We start from the raw sequence: 17179 nt of genomic DNA on the forward strand, positions 1-17179 counted from the left end.
TGAGCTGCAGCTATATATCCCTGAGCGGGGGTGGGACGGGAGCTCATTCTGCGTGAACGCAGTCTTCGATTGCATGATCTGTCGATCAGTACCATTAGTAATAGATTGCAGTTCCTGCGATAAGGAATGCTTTTATACAAGCGACATACTGCATTGGGGGCAGTGGGTTGGGGGCTCACTTGCACCTCCACCTGGAACAAATGGAGCAGTGGCGACAACATATTGATAACACAGGAAAGCCCAGCAATCAGTCCTTTGATCCTTTCATCACTCAGATCAAATGCAGCATTCAGTTATCATGTGCAAAACCCATTTTTTAATCCAAAAACATAAGGTACAATTTCATGCCAGTCAAAATTTAAAAAGTCAGTCCTCCAAACCTAAGCAAGTATGCACAAGGCCACTCACCAGGACTTGGGGAGATCCAGCATCTGTCAAACTCTGTAGTTGGGAGAAGTAGCATTCAGCCTGCCATACTTTTCCAAGTTATATTTTTGTGGAAACAGGCAGGGTATCATGTTGGCTATCACCTCTAGAGTGTCTTGTGCACATCTTTGTTGTCGCTGACCCCCACAGTGCCTCTACTTCCCCTTCACAGCACAATGGCAGGACCATCTACCAGAGCACCAAAGCACTCCCACTGCGATCAATAGAGATGAGCAAAGTACAGTTTTTATGTTGCTTTGATGAAAAATCCTTTTGTGTCTTACCTTCAGAGGTACATTATGATCTCCTGAGAATCTCTGAGGCTGAAAATATATACAAACGGATCATGCAACTCATGTCCCTGGAGCGATTTTCTCTGCAACTATAACAATATTATGTTAAACTCACACGCATATCTTTAAATGCATGCACCTTGATGTTTACCTGCTTGCCACAGTTACTGTATGTGTGCTTTCACCCAAACATGTCCATTAAAATCACTTGCGAACACAGCCAACCTCTCTCTCGCTCTCATACATGCACACTTATAGAAGGAGGAATAGCCTGCGTGTCAACTGAAACATACTGTAACCAGAAGCCCATCCGCATAGCGTCAGCCCTCCTCTCATCAAAGGGGAAGGGATGTTTCTCACCTTAATTGCAAATGCATGCAAATAATGGCGGCCCACCTTTCCCGGCCCGCCCTTCCCTCCCTTTCCCTGCCGATTCGGTTTTCAATTAAGATCGAGAAAGAGATAGAGAGAGCTGAAAGGGCCCTGGCCCCGCAACGGCCGTGGACACGGGAAGGGAGTGGGTGGGTGTGGAGGGGGGTGTATTGAGTGACCGTGACCCTGGAGAAGCATTGCTTCACTCAAACACCACACGTCAAACCCAGCCCCCACCTTTCCAATCCCTGCCCTCTCCTGAACCCAGCAGAGGTAAAGGCGTCCTTGATTAAAACAGTAATAACAGCAATAGAGGCTTTAAACTGGCTGACTGTGGGCTGTGGACTGTGGGCTGTGTGTGTGTGTGTGTGTGTGTGTGTGTGTGTGTGTGTGTGTGTGTGCGTGTGTGCGTGCGTGCGTGCGTGCGTGCGTGCGTGCGCTATCGTCATTTAGAACTGGGATTTTAGGTGGCAATTTGAATGGTAATGCTTACATTTCAGCAACGAGCCGTTCTCTAATTTAGGATTGCACCAGCAATATGACGTGTGGAACGTGGGTATTGTGAAGTGTCACATCCTTGCTGTGTTGACATTGACTTGGTCTCAGGTATTTAATCTATTTCATCGAGTTATTGCGATTGTTGCATGTATGGATGGCATTGAAGTATCTGAGTCATTCTACTTACCCCCTTTCTTCTTCTTCCTTTTTCTGCTACTCTCTCTTCCACTTGTCCCTTTTCTCCTTTCACTCCAGCACGCTCAGTCCAGACACTGACCCTGACGGCTCGTTTCAGAGGGAGGGCTTTGGACGACAGAGCATGTCGGAGAAACGCATCAAGCAGTTTGACAACGCCTCTCAGCTGGAGATCATCAAGACACGCAAATCAAAGAGTATGGACCTCGGTAAGGACAAAGGGTTTTCCATCACACAGATACCTGTATAGTATAATTACACCGACACAGGCATGCGTTTCAAAGACTGTGTAGAAACACCCTGAAACGACCAGAGACCAAACAACTGTCAAAACTCCCACTTCCCGGCCATTACGCTGCACATAGCATGTCTTTGCTGGTTACTTAGTCAATCGAAAATGCTCAAAATCTTTTGCCAAAACTAGACGTCATGTCTCTTCAGGTATTCCTGAATGATATACCTATACAAAGTACCAGTACAGTAGATAAGTGTTTACTGCTTCCACATCACTGGTTGATCGTGGGCCACTCCACTCAGCTCCAGTGAGCGCTTACTTCTAGTGGTGGTGCTAAATACTGAGGGGGAAGCTGATCTTGGCATCTGTTACTTAGTGCTCTCAGTAGAAAGGTTTTGCTGACAAATTAGCTCACTATCAGAAGCTTGTCCATTATGTCTGTAGGGTCATCTGAAAAAAATGGGTGGAATTAGATGGAGGAAGTGTGCAGAATGGATTCTAAATGTTGATAGCTAGGTGATTGAGCTCCCTTGTAACAGCAAATGCATTCCCTATCAATGGCACCAATCATAAAAGTTTCATAATTGTACCAAAGTGGTGTCGGCATTTCTTCATAAATGTGATTAGTTAGGGAAAATATCACTCCTGCTAATAGGCAGCAGATCTTCTGTTGCTAAGAAAATGTCTTCATCAACTGATGAACTCATAAACCTGGGCTAGAATTACAGCGTGGGTATTAGAGGGAACACTGGCGCCATTATTGACAAAAGTCTATCGCTGCTCAGGTCCCTTTTTGCTATCTAGACCAATGCCGAAGTTGTTAGTGAAAGTAATTTCAGCATCACATCAGTTTCCACTGCCCATGGGATCACAGTGAGCCTGAGAAATGTGCTGCTGACAATTTTTGTAAATATAATGTCACTATCCATCACTGACAAAATGGCAGCGTTTAGATAATGAAGGCAGATAGGTCTTGTTCCTTTCAGGCACTACGTTCTGACAACTGACAGTACAGCTCCTTGATAGGTGGCATTTAAACATGAACACTAGATATGGCATTGAAATTACAAGTTCCCAGAAAAAGGCCATTCACTAATCAATCTGCATTGTTGTACATTACGTCATTTAGCCGAATCGTTTGTCAAAATCACCTTACAGTAAAAAAGTTTGTCACTAGTATTCGACCGGCTTGTCATAACAGTCATTGTCAAAAGCCTTCTAGAAGAACAAAGCCTTCAACAAGATGACAAATAGCGTCACTGAGGTACAATGACATAATATCTGTATGAGGTGGAAAGGTCAATGTAGACTTCACTCTCCATAGCCAGTAAAAGATGAATACCAGTTATACCATCAGTCATTTTGACGGTAGCAGTGACTAAAAGTGGCCCATTACGCATGGTGGTTTTTTAAATTATGTTCAATACGTTGCGTTACTGGCATGAGTGCTGTCTGGTAAACACAAATGAAGGACACAATGGAGGCTCAGGAATAAGTGCAAAGGATCAAGTGTTTATTGCGAAAAACAGGCCGGGGCCAAAACCAGGAGATCAGTCGGGGAAGGCAAACTTTTTACGGCAGGGAACAGGCAGAGAATCATGGGCCAGGGAATCAGACAGAGGTTCGGAAGGTACAGCAAACAGGATTTGACACGGAAGTGGATGTACGCAGAAATGGAAACAACGACGATGGGACCAGGACTGAGTGAACGGGGAACATGTTATATACAGGTGGAGTAACAAGGAAGGTGAGAACAGCTGGCTTGATGGCTGAATGTCAGTCAGATGTGCAGTGGCGAGAATGCAGAACATGACAGAAAGAGCTAGAGAGAGAGGCTGAGGAGGCTAGAGAGAGCGCAAGGGACAGAATAACTATGACAAAACAGGGCAAAACCATGGCAGTACCCCCCCCCACCCATATCAAGGGATGACTGCCAGACATCCCTACAGGCTTAACAGGCCGGGGAAACAAAAAGATGCGTCAAACTGAACAGGTGCAAAACACCCCCCGCAGGCCAAAGAGCTAGAACCCCGCCCAAGGGAACAGACCAGGTAGGCAGAGTCTTTCTGGGTGGCGACCAGGGAGCAGGGCCAGGGAGCGGGTCCACTCGGGCAGTTGGCACAACCAATAGGGCAGAGGAGTGGAGCTGATCGGGAGGATGACCACATAGGTGGATCCTCTTTGGTGGGTGCCTGATAGGCTGGGAAACAGGGGAGAAGGCCCACAGCTGTAGTCTGCCCAGACGTCGGTGGAGAAAGTTGACCGGGCAAAGGTCCAATAAACTGGTGTAGCCAGGGAAACAGGTGACACAGGGGCAGGGACAGCCATGATGCTGTTGACGCAGCGGACAAACAGACAGGCACAGGCTGGACATCGGCAAGGGTGACCAATGGCTTGAGACCAGGAACAGACTGAGTCCGGAGTGGTGGCTGGTGGCTCAGGAGCGGGCTGAGCCTCGGCAGCAGTGGCGTACAGCTTCGGAACAGGAGCCAGATGAGACTCTGCAGGAGAAGGCGACGGCTCTGGAACATGAACAGGCTGAGCCTCGGCAGGAGTGGGCGACAGCTCTGGAACAGGAACAGGCTGAGCCTCGGCAAGGTCAGCCAACTTCTCAGGAACAAAACACAAGATTCCCAGACAGGGTTGGTGGCAGCAAGTGGTGGAAACTCCTCTGCTCGTTGGTGGAAACCCCCGAGAGTGGAAGATGCCAGTTGTTGCATGAGCGTAGTAAGTGTGGCCACTTCCATCAAGAGCGACTGCACGATGGTCCCGAGCTGCTGCTGGTCCTGCTTGTGCACGCCGATGGAGGCCCCCTGGGCACTGGAGACTCTAGGGGCGCTGGGCAGCGGAGACTCGGGGGGCTGGGCAGCAGAGAACACTGATGGCCCTGTGGGATACTTGAGACAACGCTTTCTCCTGGAGGACCTCTTCTGAGGGAAAAATTATGAGGTGTGATCCCAAGGAAGAGCACTGCTGGGGATCCTGAGGGGAAGGAACAGGACAGGTGAGTACTGGGCTTGCCGGCTCAGGACTGTGGGCTAGGCAAAGCCTAGGATGGGAGTCCAGGCTCCCAAACCAGCATCTATTTGACAGAAGTGCAGGCTGGGGATAAGCAGTCCAGAGCGCCTGAAGGGAATGTTCAGGCCAAAAAACACTGGTGACTAGCAAGCCTAATACTAGCAGACTGGTGATTAGCAGGCACGTGGCTAGTAGGTGAATCTCCTGGCTTGTCCCTGATGAAGAACCGCCTGAAAGCTATAAATGCTTGGTCCGCTGGGCTCATGGCTGGTCAGATCGTTCTGTCAGGAGTACTGTCTGGTGAACCCAGAAGAGAGAAAACAGAGGCTCAGGAGTAGGTGCAAAGGATCAAGGGTTTACTGCAAAAGAACAGCAGAGAATTAAGGTCCAGGGAAACAGGCAGAGGTTGGAAGTTACAGTAAACAGGCAGTGGATAAAACAACGGTCAGGCAAGCACTGAATGAACGAGGAAAAGGTTCTATACAGGTGGAATGACGAGGAAGGTGAAAAGAACTGGCTTGACTGCTAAATGTGGTCAGATGTGCAGAGGCAGGAATGCAGAACCAGAGTGACAGACAGAGGGAGCTAGAGAGACTGAGTGCAAGGGACAGAATAACTACAACAAAACATGGCAAAACAAACATATAACAAAATAAGGTTAAAACCAGCACGCAATTAGGAAATTAAGCGAAATAAAATACATCTAAAATAAAAACTAGGGCTGTCAATTTGAAGCAATAATTTTGTTGATTAATTATAAAAAAATAAGCACAAAAAATATATATATATATATATAATTTTCGCCACCATACCCGACCGAAAAGGAGCGGACCAGCCCGTTCACAGACAGCGACAGGAGAGCGCGGTTGGACCCATGTGCTGCACGGAGGACCAACTGAACTATGGAACGGAGTCACAATGTGGAATGTTTCTCCCTCATTGCAAGATTCTCTGAAAAGAAACTGCACTTGAATACCGATAAAAATGTCATCTTTTGTTTTTATCTTAAATGAAAAAAAACACATGTTTTTAAAACAATAATACAATATAAAACAAAATAAAACAATATATTAACCTCTAAAGCCACCTTTTGTAATGTCTATTCAATGATTTACTTGTCTGCCACAATAATGTAATGTCTTTGAAATGAAATATCTTCATTTGGGGGCTTTTCCCAGCAAACACTAATATATGCTATTATTTGGGATCCATTGGATTAATCAATTACAGATCATGTTATCAATTTGATTACATTTTTAATCGATTAACAGCCCTTACAATGTTTTTCTTTTCTTTTTCGAGGAATGGCTCCCTCTCCAATGTCGCCGTTACGCAAGGAGAGGGATTACTGCTCCATTACTGCTCCCTGAGAGGACACACGGAGCACCCAAAAAACATACTTGCGATTTTGATCAACAATATCATTTTATTTTCGAGGGCTTTAATGCGCGATCCGGCTGACAGATTAATAGATCCGTGGCTATTTTGGATTATTACTAATTTTCTTTTTTTTTCTTTTTTGATCAGTACTATTTTATATCCGGGATTATTCGTAAAAGATCCCACGCATGATCATGTTTTGAATTCTGAGTGTTCGCAGAGTGGAGGAGATATTACCAGACGGGTCTGTTGTCAATGTGTTTGTGAGAGAGAGAGCGAGAGAGAGAGAGAGAGAGAGAGAGAGAGAGAGAGATAGAAAGGAGGGGCTGAGCAAATCAATGCGCTGCGCACAGCTCTCCAATCAAATACGATTTTACCCATTTTAAATAGTAAATAAAATAGAAACTCAATATGTGGCGGTCAATGTTGATACTGTGCCGGGCCGCCGCAAATAAATCAATGTATGGGGAACAATGCCTTGTCGTGATGGCGGGCCTAGGTTCCGCCTGCAGGGATGGAGGTTCGTCACCAGTTTAGAACCTGAGCAAGTTTAGTTAGTTTGAGGTGCAGCCCTTCAGACAAGTAACGAGATCCTACTGCACTATTTACCCTCCAAATAAGAATTGATGAATGTGAATTAAAACCGAAGGCAGGCATTTCGTGCACAAACAACTGAAAGCTAACGAGCACAGAGTGAAGCTTCAAGGTGGCCGCTGGCGTGTTTTCTAACATTCGGCTGTTAGCTGCTTTGATCAGTGCAGGCCTCCTTCCTCCACTGTCTGTCTATGTGGAAATACTTTGTCCTACATATAATTAAAAAAAAAAAAACCTAGAATGGGGTTTTATACTTTACTCTGCAGCATTCCTTTTTTTTTTTTTTTTTTTCCCCCCCTACTTTGAAAAAAAATCTGTTTGGGGTGCTAGGCCTCCCAAATCCGAGCAGTTCAAACTAAATTCCACGGCATTAAAGCCCATCACTGTCAAAATATGCGAAGATGGCCAGACAGCCAGTGGTTCGATCCCATTTAGATTGAGGAGCAAGATAGAATTCGGTAAGAGAAGGGAATATGGGGCCGTGGCTGCCAGTAATACATTAACACATTCACTCAAGCTTCGCCCTGTGATCCCTGTGAGTGACACGCACTAACACAAGGCAGTATCTTGCATCTGCTGTACTTAGATGGCTGTTCAAAAGCTATTGAACTTCTGACTTGCTTTTGGACTCGCTCTCTCTTTCTCTCTCTTCTCTCTATCCTCTGCAGTGTTCTTGCTCTGATTTGCATGTGATGATGGCATGGTTTGCGGCATACTAACCACTCACACTTTGCCTTTTTGACAGTAGCGGATGTGACTTACTACAACCCCAGCGCGGGAAGCCACGGAGGTAAGCACCCAGATAGACTGACGGATTTACTTTACCTCCACCGAGGGGATCCTCCGGGCCCCTGCGACTACGGACATCCACACCCTCCGACTGACTCTGGGTTTTTTTGACCCCGAATCACGGATTAATCACAAGAAGTGGACAAAAAGCGCGCAACCACTCAACATGAACCACATTTTGCTGCCATGTGAAGGAGAAGTGAAGGAGGGTGTTTTTGTTCATTTTGATAATTGCAGCATGATCAGAATGAGGGTTTTTAATATTGCTGAGAGGCAGTAGCAGGGTGCTGAATAGAGACTTGGCAACAGACGTGGAAACCTGTGCCATTGTACTTGTTCTGCGGTGAATATGATTGGAGAAAACACTCATTACGGTGGGGGAGTGGGGGTAGATGGCAGGAGGGAGCCAGGATATGCGAGTGGCATTTGGAATAGAGGGGGGACTTGGACTGCCAGTTGGCCTCTTTGCCTGTCTACAATTAATTCATCATAGTCAGGGCTGTTTATGTGCTCTGGCCGGGGCGTGTTACGGCGGGTTCTGCTCACTTAACATGGAAGCCTGAGAGACAGGGAGTTACTGTGGGAGGCCGTGTCATTCCAATTGGACACTGTAATACGGATCATTAATCCGGGTATTTGCGATAACTCGAAAAGCAAAGCCTCGGTGAGGACCTCCACCGACTTTGCTCACGTACCCCGTGCATGTAGAAAATCAACCAAATCCAGACTCCGTCGTACGATTCCACATTGTTTTTTAATTCAATGTGAAAGACGTCCTCAAGCACGTCGTTCATTTATTAATTTCACTATTGGCTCAGTACGGATGATTCAGCTAATCTGACTCAGCATTGCCCGCGATGCCGGCACCGGGGCGCCGTGAGTCAGTGAGCAGTGCTGATTGAGACGTTACCGGGTCGAGCAGCCATTCCGCTGCGTTCGAAGGACGTCCCCTGTTGGGTTAACGATCCATGGCTGGCAGAGATGTAGGAGCCCGGTCGACCGGGGGACACCTCCCTTCCACCGGGATGCTCGGACAAGGCCTTCTCCTGGATGCGTTGGGGGCTATTTTTAGCTTAATTACCCTTTTAACACCGGGCTTTAATGCCCCCCTCTGAATAAATTATGTGTAATGGAGCCCCTGTCTGTACACAGATCTTTACATGCAAGGGCCCACGGTGAATAATGGTGGACGGAGCAGGATTTAGCTCCTCTAATTATACTATGGTCTCCTGTCCCAGTAATAACCGCTGTTGATTTATTCATGGAGTTTTCCATAGCTCCTCTTCGTCGTTTAATGGCGATCGCTCTTCCCCAATTTGCCGTTCCTGATTTTGTCTTGTTAGGAAGCGTATTTTGTCTTCTTGTTTTGTTTTGACTTTAACTTGACGCCCTTGACCCCCAGTAAACATTCCAATCGCAGTTTCTGACCAATTTGATTAGACTTACCCTCTTGTTGCGGATTTGAAATGGATGATTTTCATTTCTCCTCCAGACGTGTAAGGAGTGACAAACCCAAGTCTGTTTGCAGTGGGGGAATATGTATTTTCATCTCTTTGAATAGTGTGTGTGTGTGTGTGGGGGGGGGGGGGGGGGGGGGGGGGGTTCTGTTGTGTGATAGGCATCACATAATAGACTGGCACACAGAGAGCTGTCCGTCAAATTCTCCTAAGGGAGAATGGTGCTGCTTCAGATGAAAACAAAGGCGGCTCCAAGGCAGCCAGGGGCCTATGGGAATCCTATTTTTTTCCCCCAATCTCTCTCTCTCTCTCTCTCTCTCTCTCTCTGCCTGTCTGTCTGTCTGTGTCTGTTTCTCTCTCTCTCTATCTCAATCGCATCTCACCCCCTCACTCCCCTCCCGCAGACACTCCTTTCTGCCTAGGCTAGAAACAATGGCGGAGGGGATCGCGGGCTTTTGGAACGGCGTCCAACCCCGCTTGGCGGCGGGATAATTCCCCGCTTCCGAGTACAGCAGATGTCATTTGTGTTCCCTTGAACTGTTGCATCCTGCGCGGCTCCGGCTCACAATCCCATTGTGTCGAACATGCACCCGACTACCACTCCGCTCTGTCTGCGGTTGGCAGGCTTTGCGCTTAAGCTTGAAAGCCTCAAATTTACATGCCATTTGGACTAGGTTGATGAAACTTCATCCACCTAGCATATGAAAGCTACTGTGCCCCCCCCCCACCACACACACACACGCACGCACGCACACACACACACACGTGCGCGCGCGCACACACACTATCCATGCGGCTTTCATTGTTATTCGTTCAGTTCATCTTTTTTAAGAGGGAGGGGTGAGGGAGTCGACCTTCTGCGTCCTTTGTGACAACTACTTCTTTCAATGAAATTCATTTACGTGATTTTCCACTTGTGCCAAGTTGATCTTTTAAGGCTGTGTGGTTTGACGCACACAGAGGCAGAAAATGGCCAGTGTATTCACAAATGTTCCCTCTCCTCCTGGGGGGGGGGGGGGGGGGGTGGTGGAGAGGAGTGAGCGAGCGCTAAAATGGATGATGTGTTTCTGCCATCACTCGAGAGCTTTTGACCCCCTCCTCCTCCCCCTGTGACATTTCCGGCACGCAGTAAAGTTGTTTTTTTTGTTGTTTTTTTTTTTGGGCCAGAAGGTATAAAAATGCAAGCTCCATTCCATTTACTGACCGGGCTGCGGCGTTATTGGGGTCAGTGTGCGTTTATTATGCGTGGACTCCGGTTCCCCCTTCGGGGTGCTCTACTTTTATTAACACGGACGGGACAGGGGGGCGGTGTGGTGTAAAATGGAAATCAACCCGACACCGTCGTCAAACCGCTGACCCCTTCGGCCCCTCCTACCTGCTCTGGGGCTGCTACGGATGGCGGAGAAGAGCTTGCTTTGAATTTCAAGTAACGCCTGGATCACACTGACTGCACTGAATGTGCAGGGCACGTCACACAGAGAAATTAAAGATCCGCTAAGGAAAATTGCCATTTTGCTATAGTGAAGTCAGGTGTGCTTCGTAACAATGGTCAGCATCAAAACTCACGATTTCTTAAATAAAATAATTTAGGGCTCAGTAGGGCTGTTACCATCACAACATTTTAGTGGATGGTTAATTGTTACTATGGCTGTCAGTCGATTTACAGTACGTACCTTCAAGACATATTAACCATACAAGACATACAAGTGTTTAATACTGTTATCAACATTGTAGTTTATTGGAAATCAGTTGACAACCCAAAATAATGACAAATATTGTCCACAAACCATCAGAGGCACTGCATTTAACTCTCACCCAAACTCAAGCCCAACGGGCTACAACAGGACAGATGGATGTATTGACCTGCGGAGCCGCGAGTGGCAGCCTCTCTGATAGCTCTGTCCTTGTAGTTGTGTTGTTTTACTATTTCTTTCTTTCTTAGTTTTCACTTTTGACTTTGGCTGCACGGATTGTGTCGATCTCTTTTTAGCCTACGGATATGTCTCTTTCTGAACTGCGAGACGGTGGCGGAAACGTCGTTCATTCAAGGGAACAGCTGCTCTCACTCCGAACAATGGGGCACGCCAGCATTGTTCACCCCACAGCGGAGGAACGTCCCTGTCCGCTCTCACAGCAGTGAATCCCGGTTCCAAATCCCATGTTTTCTGTGAAACCGTAAACTACTCTCCCTTGTAGATCTACTGGATCCTCACCAGGGCGTCCAGCTCGTCGGTCTTGTTGGCCAGCGAGTTCACATTCCCCAATATAGGGCTTGTACCTCCACCCCATTGGCCATTAGCTCAGCCTTGGTGCCAGCTCTGCAGCTCTGGGAACTGTGCCTCGGTTTAAGCGGCAAGGGCAAAGGAAGGGGGCGCACTCTTCATTTACATCAGGTGGTGCAAACCCAGGACATGGAACTGTTAAGGTGACTATCTGCAGTCGGGACATGGAGGTGCTGGCGGTGAGTCGCCGACCACATGACATGCCCGGGGAGTTCTCGCGCGCCGTTGTTGTTTGTGTGTACATCCCTCCACGGCTGGAGCGAAAGACGGCGTGACATCACCCTCCCACTATCGCCAGGCTACAGACGCAACACGCGTCGGCGGCATCTTTACTACGCCTCGTGCGAATAGTCATGATAACAAAACGTGCATTAATGCGTAAAAAGATAAAGTGGCGTTAATAGGAATTTGCGTTAACGAGTTATTTTTTGCATTACCTTTGACATCCCTCATTGTCACAGATAGAATTGCGATGAACGATTGAATTGTCATTGTATTTGTCACGACACCGTCACGAGTGCTGTCTGGCTCAGGAGTAGGTGCAAAGGATCAAGTCTTTATCGCAAAAAACAGGCCGTGGTCAAAACCAGGAGATCGCTCCGTACGGCTAACAACCCGAAAGGGCCAGGCGAGGGGCCGAGTCCAGAATCCAGAAGGAACTGGGTCAGGACCAGACAGGCAAGAACACTGGACAGCTGGGTAGAAGATACACTGACCGGTGTATATATAAAAAGGCATAGACCTCATGTTGCCGCAATGCTTTGATGTCACAGTGCTGACTGGGGGGGGTCAATTGGGAGAACTCTAGGGACGATCAAATCTAAAAATGGCAGGAGAAATAAACAGGATTAGTGACAGAATAACACTCGGTAAGGTTACCGAACATGCGTTGTGATAGAACTATAACAAAAAAGGGCAAAACAAGGAACCGAATGAACTAATAACAAAACAGTGCAGAAGCATGACAATAATTATAATTATGATCTTATAACTTTCTAATATATATCTACCTATTGCAGAAGATCTATCCATTGACATTGAATATTAGAACATAGCACCTCGGGAAGGTAGTTGAATAGTGTCAACCTAATTGATTGAAATGCACCTAATCCACACATACAGTATATATATATATATATGTGCTAATGTTGGAATTGACATTTGGATGGAAATACATGATTGTGGAGTCTTGACTTTTCAAAGTGATCACGTCAGGTCAGATAATTGCAATGAGACAATGATGTAATAATTGTGTTTTTGTCAGTTTCATAGCGTCAGGTTTGGTGAACGCATGTATTTTTAACACAAAAGTAGGAAAAATCCAACGTAAACATCATGTGCACCCCTTCGCAAACGCTTGGATGGGGTGGTCAGTTTTAAGCCTTAAAAAAAACCTCCTTTTCTGGGGAAGCTCACATTATTGTCCCACTTTCATTATAAATGAATGATCTCCTGTCGCAGGGCAACGCATTGGCATGATGAGCGAATGAGGGAACGGCAGGAAAAAATGATAACTAACTTGAAAACCATCCCCATATCGCTTTTATTGTGTGTTTATCTCAAGGCCTAATCAGGAAAAAAAGGCGACCAACTCGGGATTCAATCAGCATTTATCTTTTTTCTCATCCATCTCATACCCGGCGAGGATCTGCATGTGAGTGTGTGTGTGTGTGTGTGTGTGTGTGTGTGTGTGTGTGTGTGTGTGTGTGTGTGTGTGTGTGTGTGTGTGTGTGTGTGTGTGTGTGTGTGTGTGTGAGCGTGTGTGTGAGCGTGCGTGCGTGCGCGTGTGTGAGCGTGCGTGCGTGCGCGTGTGTGTTTGAGCTCAGATGGCAGGCTAATCACTGGTGGAGCTGGTGCAGGTTTGCTTGGTTAAGGGATCAAGGGGAGATTAGCGAAGGGGTTTTATACGGAGGGAGAGGAAGACGCCGCCTCCAGTGAAAATAATGATAACAGTAGCAGCACATTTGGATTATCGCACTGTGCTGGCACGCTGTCTTCCTTTTGTCTTGAGCCCCTTCAAACTTGGAAAAGCTCCACGCTTCGCAGTTTCCTCGTAGATTTGGACCAATTAATGCACGCCTCTCCTTTCTGCATTAGTCCTCTGCTCTCACCCGCTTCATCGACGTCTATTTTGAAAATAAAGACCCTGGTTTTTTTCGGAGTGGGTTATTGAGCAGATTGGTTTCTTTGAGTGATGGCGGTTTATTTTCGGTGTCCACTCTGTGTTTAGCCACGGGTCCAAAGCTCACATGGCGGCAGTTGGGTCCACACTCCATTTAGTCTTCCCTAGACAAGCCGGGGCCCTATGGATGGCGGCCGACACAAACATATGTACGTAAGTATTTATGTAGGTGTACGTGTGTGTTCGCATGCGGACGAGATCGCACGGAAACATTCTGTGAACCAAACGGAGGAAGGGGTAGCCGGCCAGGAAACGGGGGCGCTTTTGTTAACATTCGCTTCAGCCACGCAGAAAAATGGCTGCAGCTCCTCACGTGTGGGCGGAATCATCCGGGAGTCACGGCGAGGCAGCCGGATTTTGTCCAGACCCCACTTGATGCAGACCCCGGTCCTCAGAGAGCCGGCGGAGTCGCGAAAAAGCAATTCAATCAACAGGATTTCCGTCACTGATTGTTTCCTGGGTTGAAGTTTGCAATTAAGCAAGCCTTCTGCGGGGCAGGAATTCAGAAATCCATCTCGTTTTATCGACGCCGAGGCGCTTGCCCGCCGCCGCCGCCGCCGCCGCCACCGCCGCACGAGGGGGAGTCCGGGGAGGAATGGATGGGACAGAAAATCAACCAATCCGCTTGTTTACTCATGTGCCGGTAAGGCAAGCGCTCCGGGGGGAGGGGGAACACACGGGCTCCTCCCTGACAAAATGAAATACCGATACTCGAGCCTCGCGACAATTACATACCCTAAACAACCCTCACCCGGAAACCATCGGAGAAATAATTACAGCCGTCCGGGGGCCCCGGGCTCCGGCGTTGAAGAGGCTGACGGCGGAACGTTCGCCCCGCCGTCTCTGCGGCGGATCCGGCGGTTTTATCCAGTCAGTCCTCCCTTCAGAGGCCACGCTTTGTTGCGCAGGGGTGAGAAACACGAGCGGGTCTAATTGCCCGTCGCACAGCGCCGTCCTTGACAGCCTGTCATTTGTGTCGTTTTATTGATTATTCTTATGTAAATTGTATTTAGTTTGCGGCGATGATTGTGTTGCGAGCGGCGTTGGAAATAATCAGAACGAGCGCCGTTCATTAAGAGAGGCTCCAATCAGCCTTAATTATCACAGCGTTTTGAGGATAATGGGGTTGTAGGCTTAGTTTTTGGAGGAAAATAGTATTTCCATTTTGCTGTATTTGAGTTATTTCCTTATTATTCAAAGTATAAGTCATTAGTCAATTAGTCAAACATCGTTGACTGAATTGGATTACACGTTGACTGGCCTTTATTAAACGTAATAGTCAACAAAATGTGATGGCTGTCAAAAAAGTCATACATTTGATGAAGGGGCAGTACTGCACCCCAAACCACAACATCCACAACATCTGTCTGTGAAACACAAAACATTTACAGACGCAGAACGACAGACTGCAAAATGTCATCGGGAGGACGGAGAATCTCAACAACCCCCATCGTCAGGAAGCCCTCCGTTCAATCGCCTTTTCAAGTTGTGGTCAGCCCACGTGATCGGTTAAAACCAGATAAACACTACGCACATGGAAAATATTTTTGTCATGTTTTTGCAAAAATCTGAATCACGTCCAAAATTGTCATTAAAATAATGATTTTTTTTTTAATATCGTAATGGCGCAGAATATGAATTTCCTCTCGTCTCCCTAAATGACATGGCAGACCACTTAAGTCCACAGGAATTTCAATTGTTCGTTTTTGCTATGAGATGAATGAAACCACGGTTCATTTCACTGTGATAACTGATGCACACGGCGTTCTCTCCTTTGGTGTCTGTGTTGGATTGTTCTCATCTTTTATGAACTTCGGTGACGGTCTGGTGCCTCAAGGTGTTTGAGAAAGGCTTCATCCGCGAGGGTTACCTCCGTCACCGGGCGAGCAAGCCGCCTGTGACGGGCCGACTCCAGGATGTTTTGCTTTTGAAGGGCCCACCCAGCCGCTCCACACAATGCACATAAACGAGCAAGGGGGCTTCACAGAGCGGCCCCGCCCCGGTGTTGTGCCGATTTCGCCTATCTCCCATCTACGCGTGTTCATGCAAGGCCCCCATGTAGTCACCCCCCCGACAAGGAGGATGATTACAGGTGTGAGGTGCCGTTTCAAGTGAGAGGAGCTTCCGAATAAGCGAAAGAAAACAACGGCGGGATTAAGTCGCGGTTTCGGTGACGCCACATTCCTTTTTTTATTGCACTGGGAAGCCCCTCTTTCCCAAAAATATGAAACCCCTCCCCCTGCGCCAACCTCTCACCCCCTTCAGTGAACACCTGAGGAAATCCATTCAGTCCTGAGTCTATTCAAGCCTTTCCTTTCTGTGTATTTTTATCGTACCATCTCTGGCACAAACTGGCAACGGCTCGGCCAACTTTGGTACATTGTCGTCTGTTGATGATGTTCCATTTATATGCATAACCTCCCAGGCACATAATTCGTTTTAAAAACTCTGCTGGAACGAGGACAAAGGTTGAATTATCGCCCGTGAATGGGGAAATGTCTCGGCAAAGATATAGCCCTCTGTCCGCGTTTCGCACACTTCATTGGCCGCCCGATGGCGTCATTTATTTTTTTCCGGCTTAATTGCCGGGATCTCACCTTCTCCGTTCTGGTAGGAAATTGCCTGCCAAGCGCCCCGCCGTACATCACCTCGTACAAAAGTGAGCACAAGCGCAAATGACTCGGCGACACGTGATACGTTTCAGGCTGTTTTCACACGTCGTTGATACGAGGTCCCTCACACCCTCCTCTCCTCTCCCCTCCCCCGCTAGGTTCTTCAGAGCAGGAGGTGGGACCCTCGCTGGGCCTCAAAAAGTCCAGCTCCCTGGAAAGCCTCCAGACCGCCATGGCGGAGGCGACGCTGAACGGCGAGGTCAGCGTGCAGCGGCCGCGCAGGATCTCCAGGGGCCGCGGCTGCAACGAGAGCTTCCGGGCCGCCATCGACAAGTCGTACGATCAGTCCGGCGGCGCGGCGGCGGCGGCGGAGGAGGAGGAGGACGACAACGGAATGGAGACGTGTGAGTGTTCAGCGCTCACCATCCCACCGGCAATCCCTGTGACTGTCGCCATCCACAACGGAGGGGCGGACGAACAACGAAATACCCCACGAGGCCTTTTTTTCCCCCACAAAACCTAAATAGGTTAGGGAATCCCTCACTCCAGAGGGACGCGTGCATGAGGGAGCGTGTCTGCATTGTCTAGATTACATTACCATCAAAATTCCCATATTTAATGTCGAGAATGGAATTGTGTGTGTGAGACTGCTGTAGCATGTAGCCCTCGGGGGGGAAGAGCGTACGGGGGGCGGGGGGTTGGGGGGGTACGCACAGTTAAAGTGCACTGGCATGTTTTCCGCCACGCTGCACATGAGGAAAACATTCCTCAGTTTACTGACACAAGTCAGGGCTCCTCTCACCCAGGGCTGCTCCTCAGCTCACGTTACACATTGGGTTTTGTCGG

At 48.0% G+C, this 17179-nt stretch overlaps 1 protein-coding gene across 1 annotated transcript in view; it reads left to right on the top strand.

The window, feature by feature from the left end:
• pard3aa (par-3 family cell polarity regulator alpha, a) overlaps positions 1–17179 on the top strand; it is a 350702-nt gene that overhangs the window by 216687 nt on the left and 116836 nt on the right. Inside the window, exons 17-18 of the mRNA XM_080020374.1 lie at positions 1845–1993; positions 16492–16737. Coding sequence (XP_079876500.1) covers positions 1845–1993; positions 16492–16737 — 395 coding nt within the window. The remainder of the gene's footprint in view (positions 1–1844; positions 1994–16491; positions 16738–17179) is intronic.

Source organism: Zeus faber (assembly GCF_960531495.2).
Source record: "Zeus faber genome assembly, chromosome: 19".
Taxonomy (NCBI): domain Eukaryota; kingdom Metazoa; phylum Chordata; class Actinopteri; order Zeiformes; family Zeidae; genus Zeus; species Zeus faber.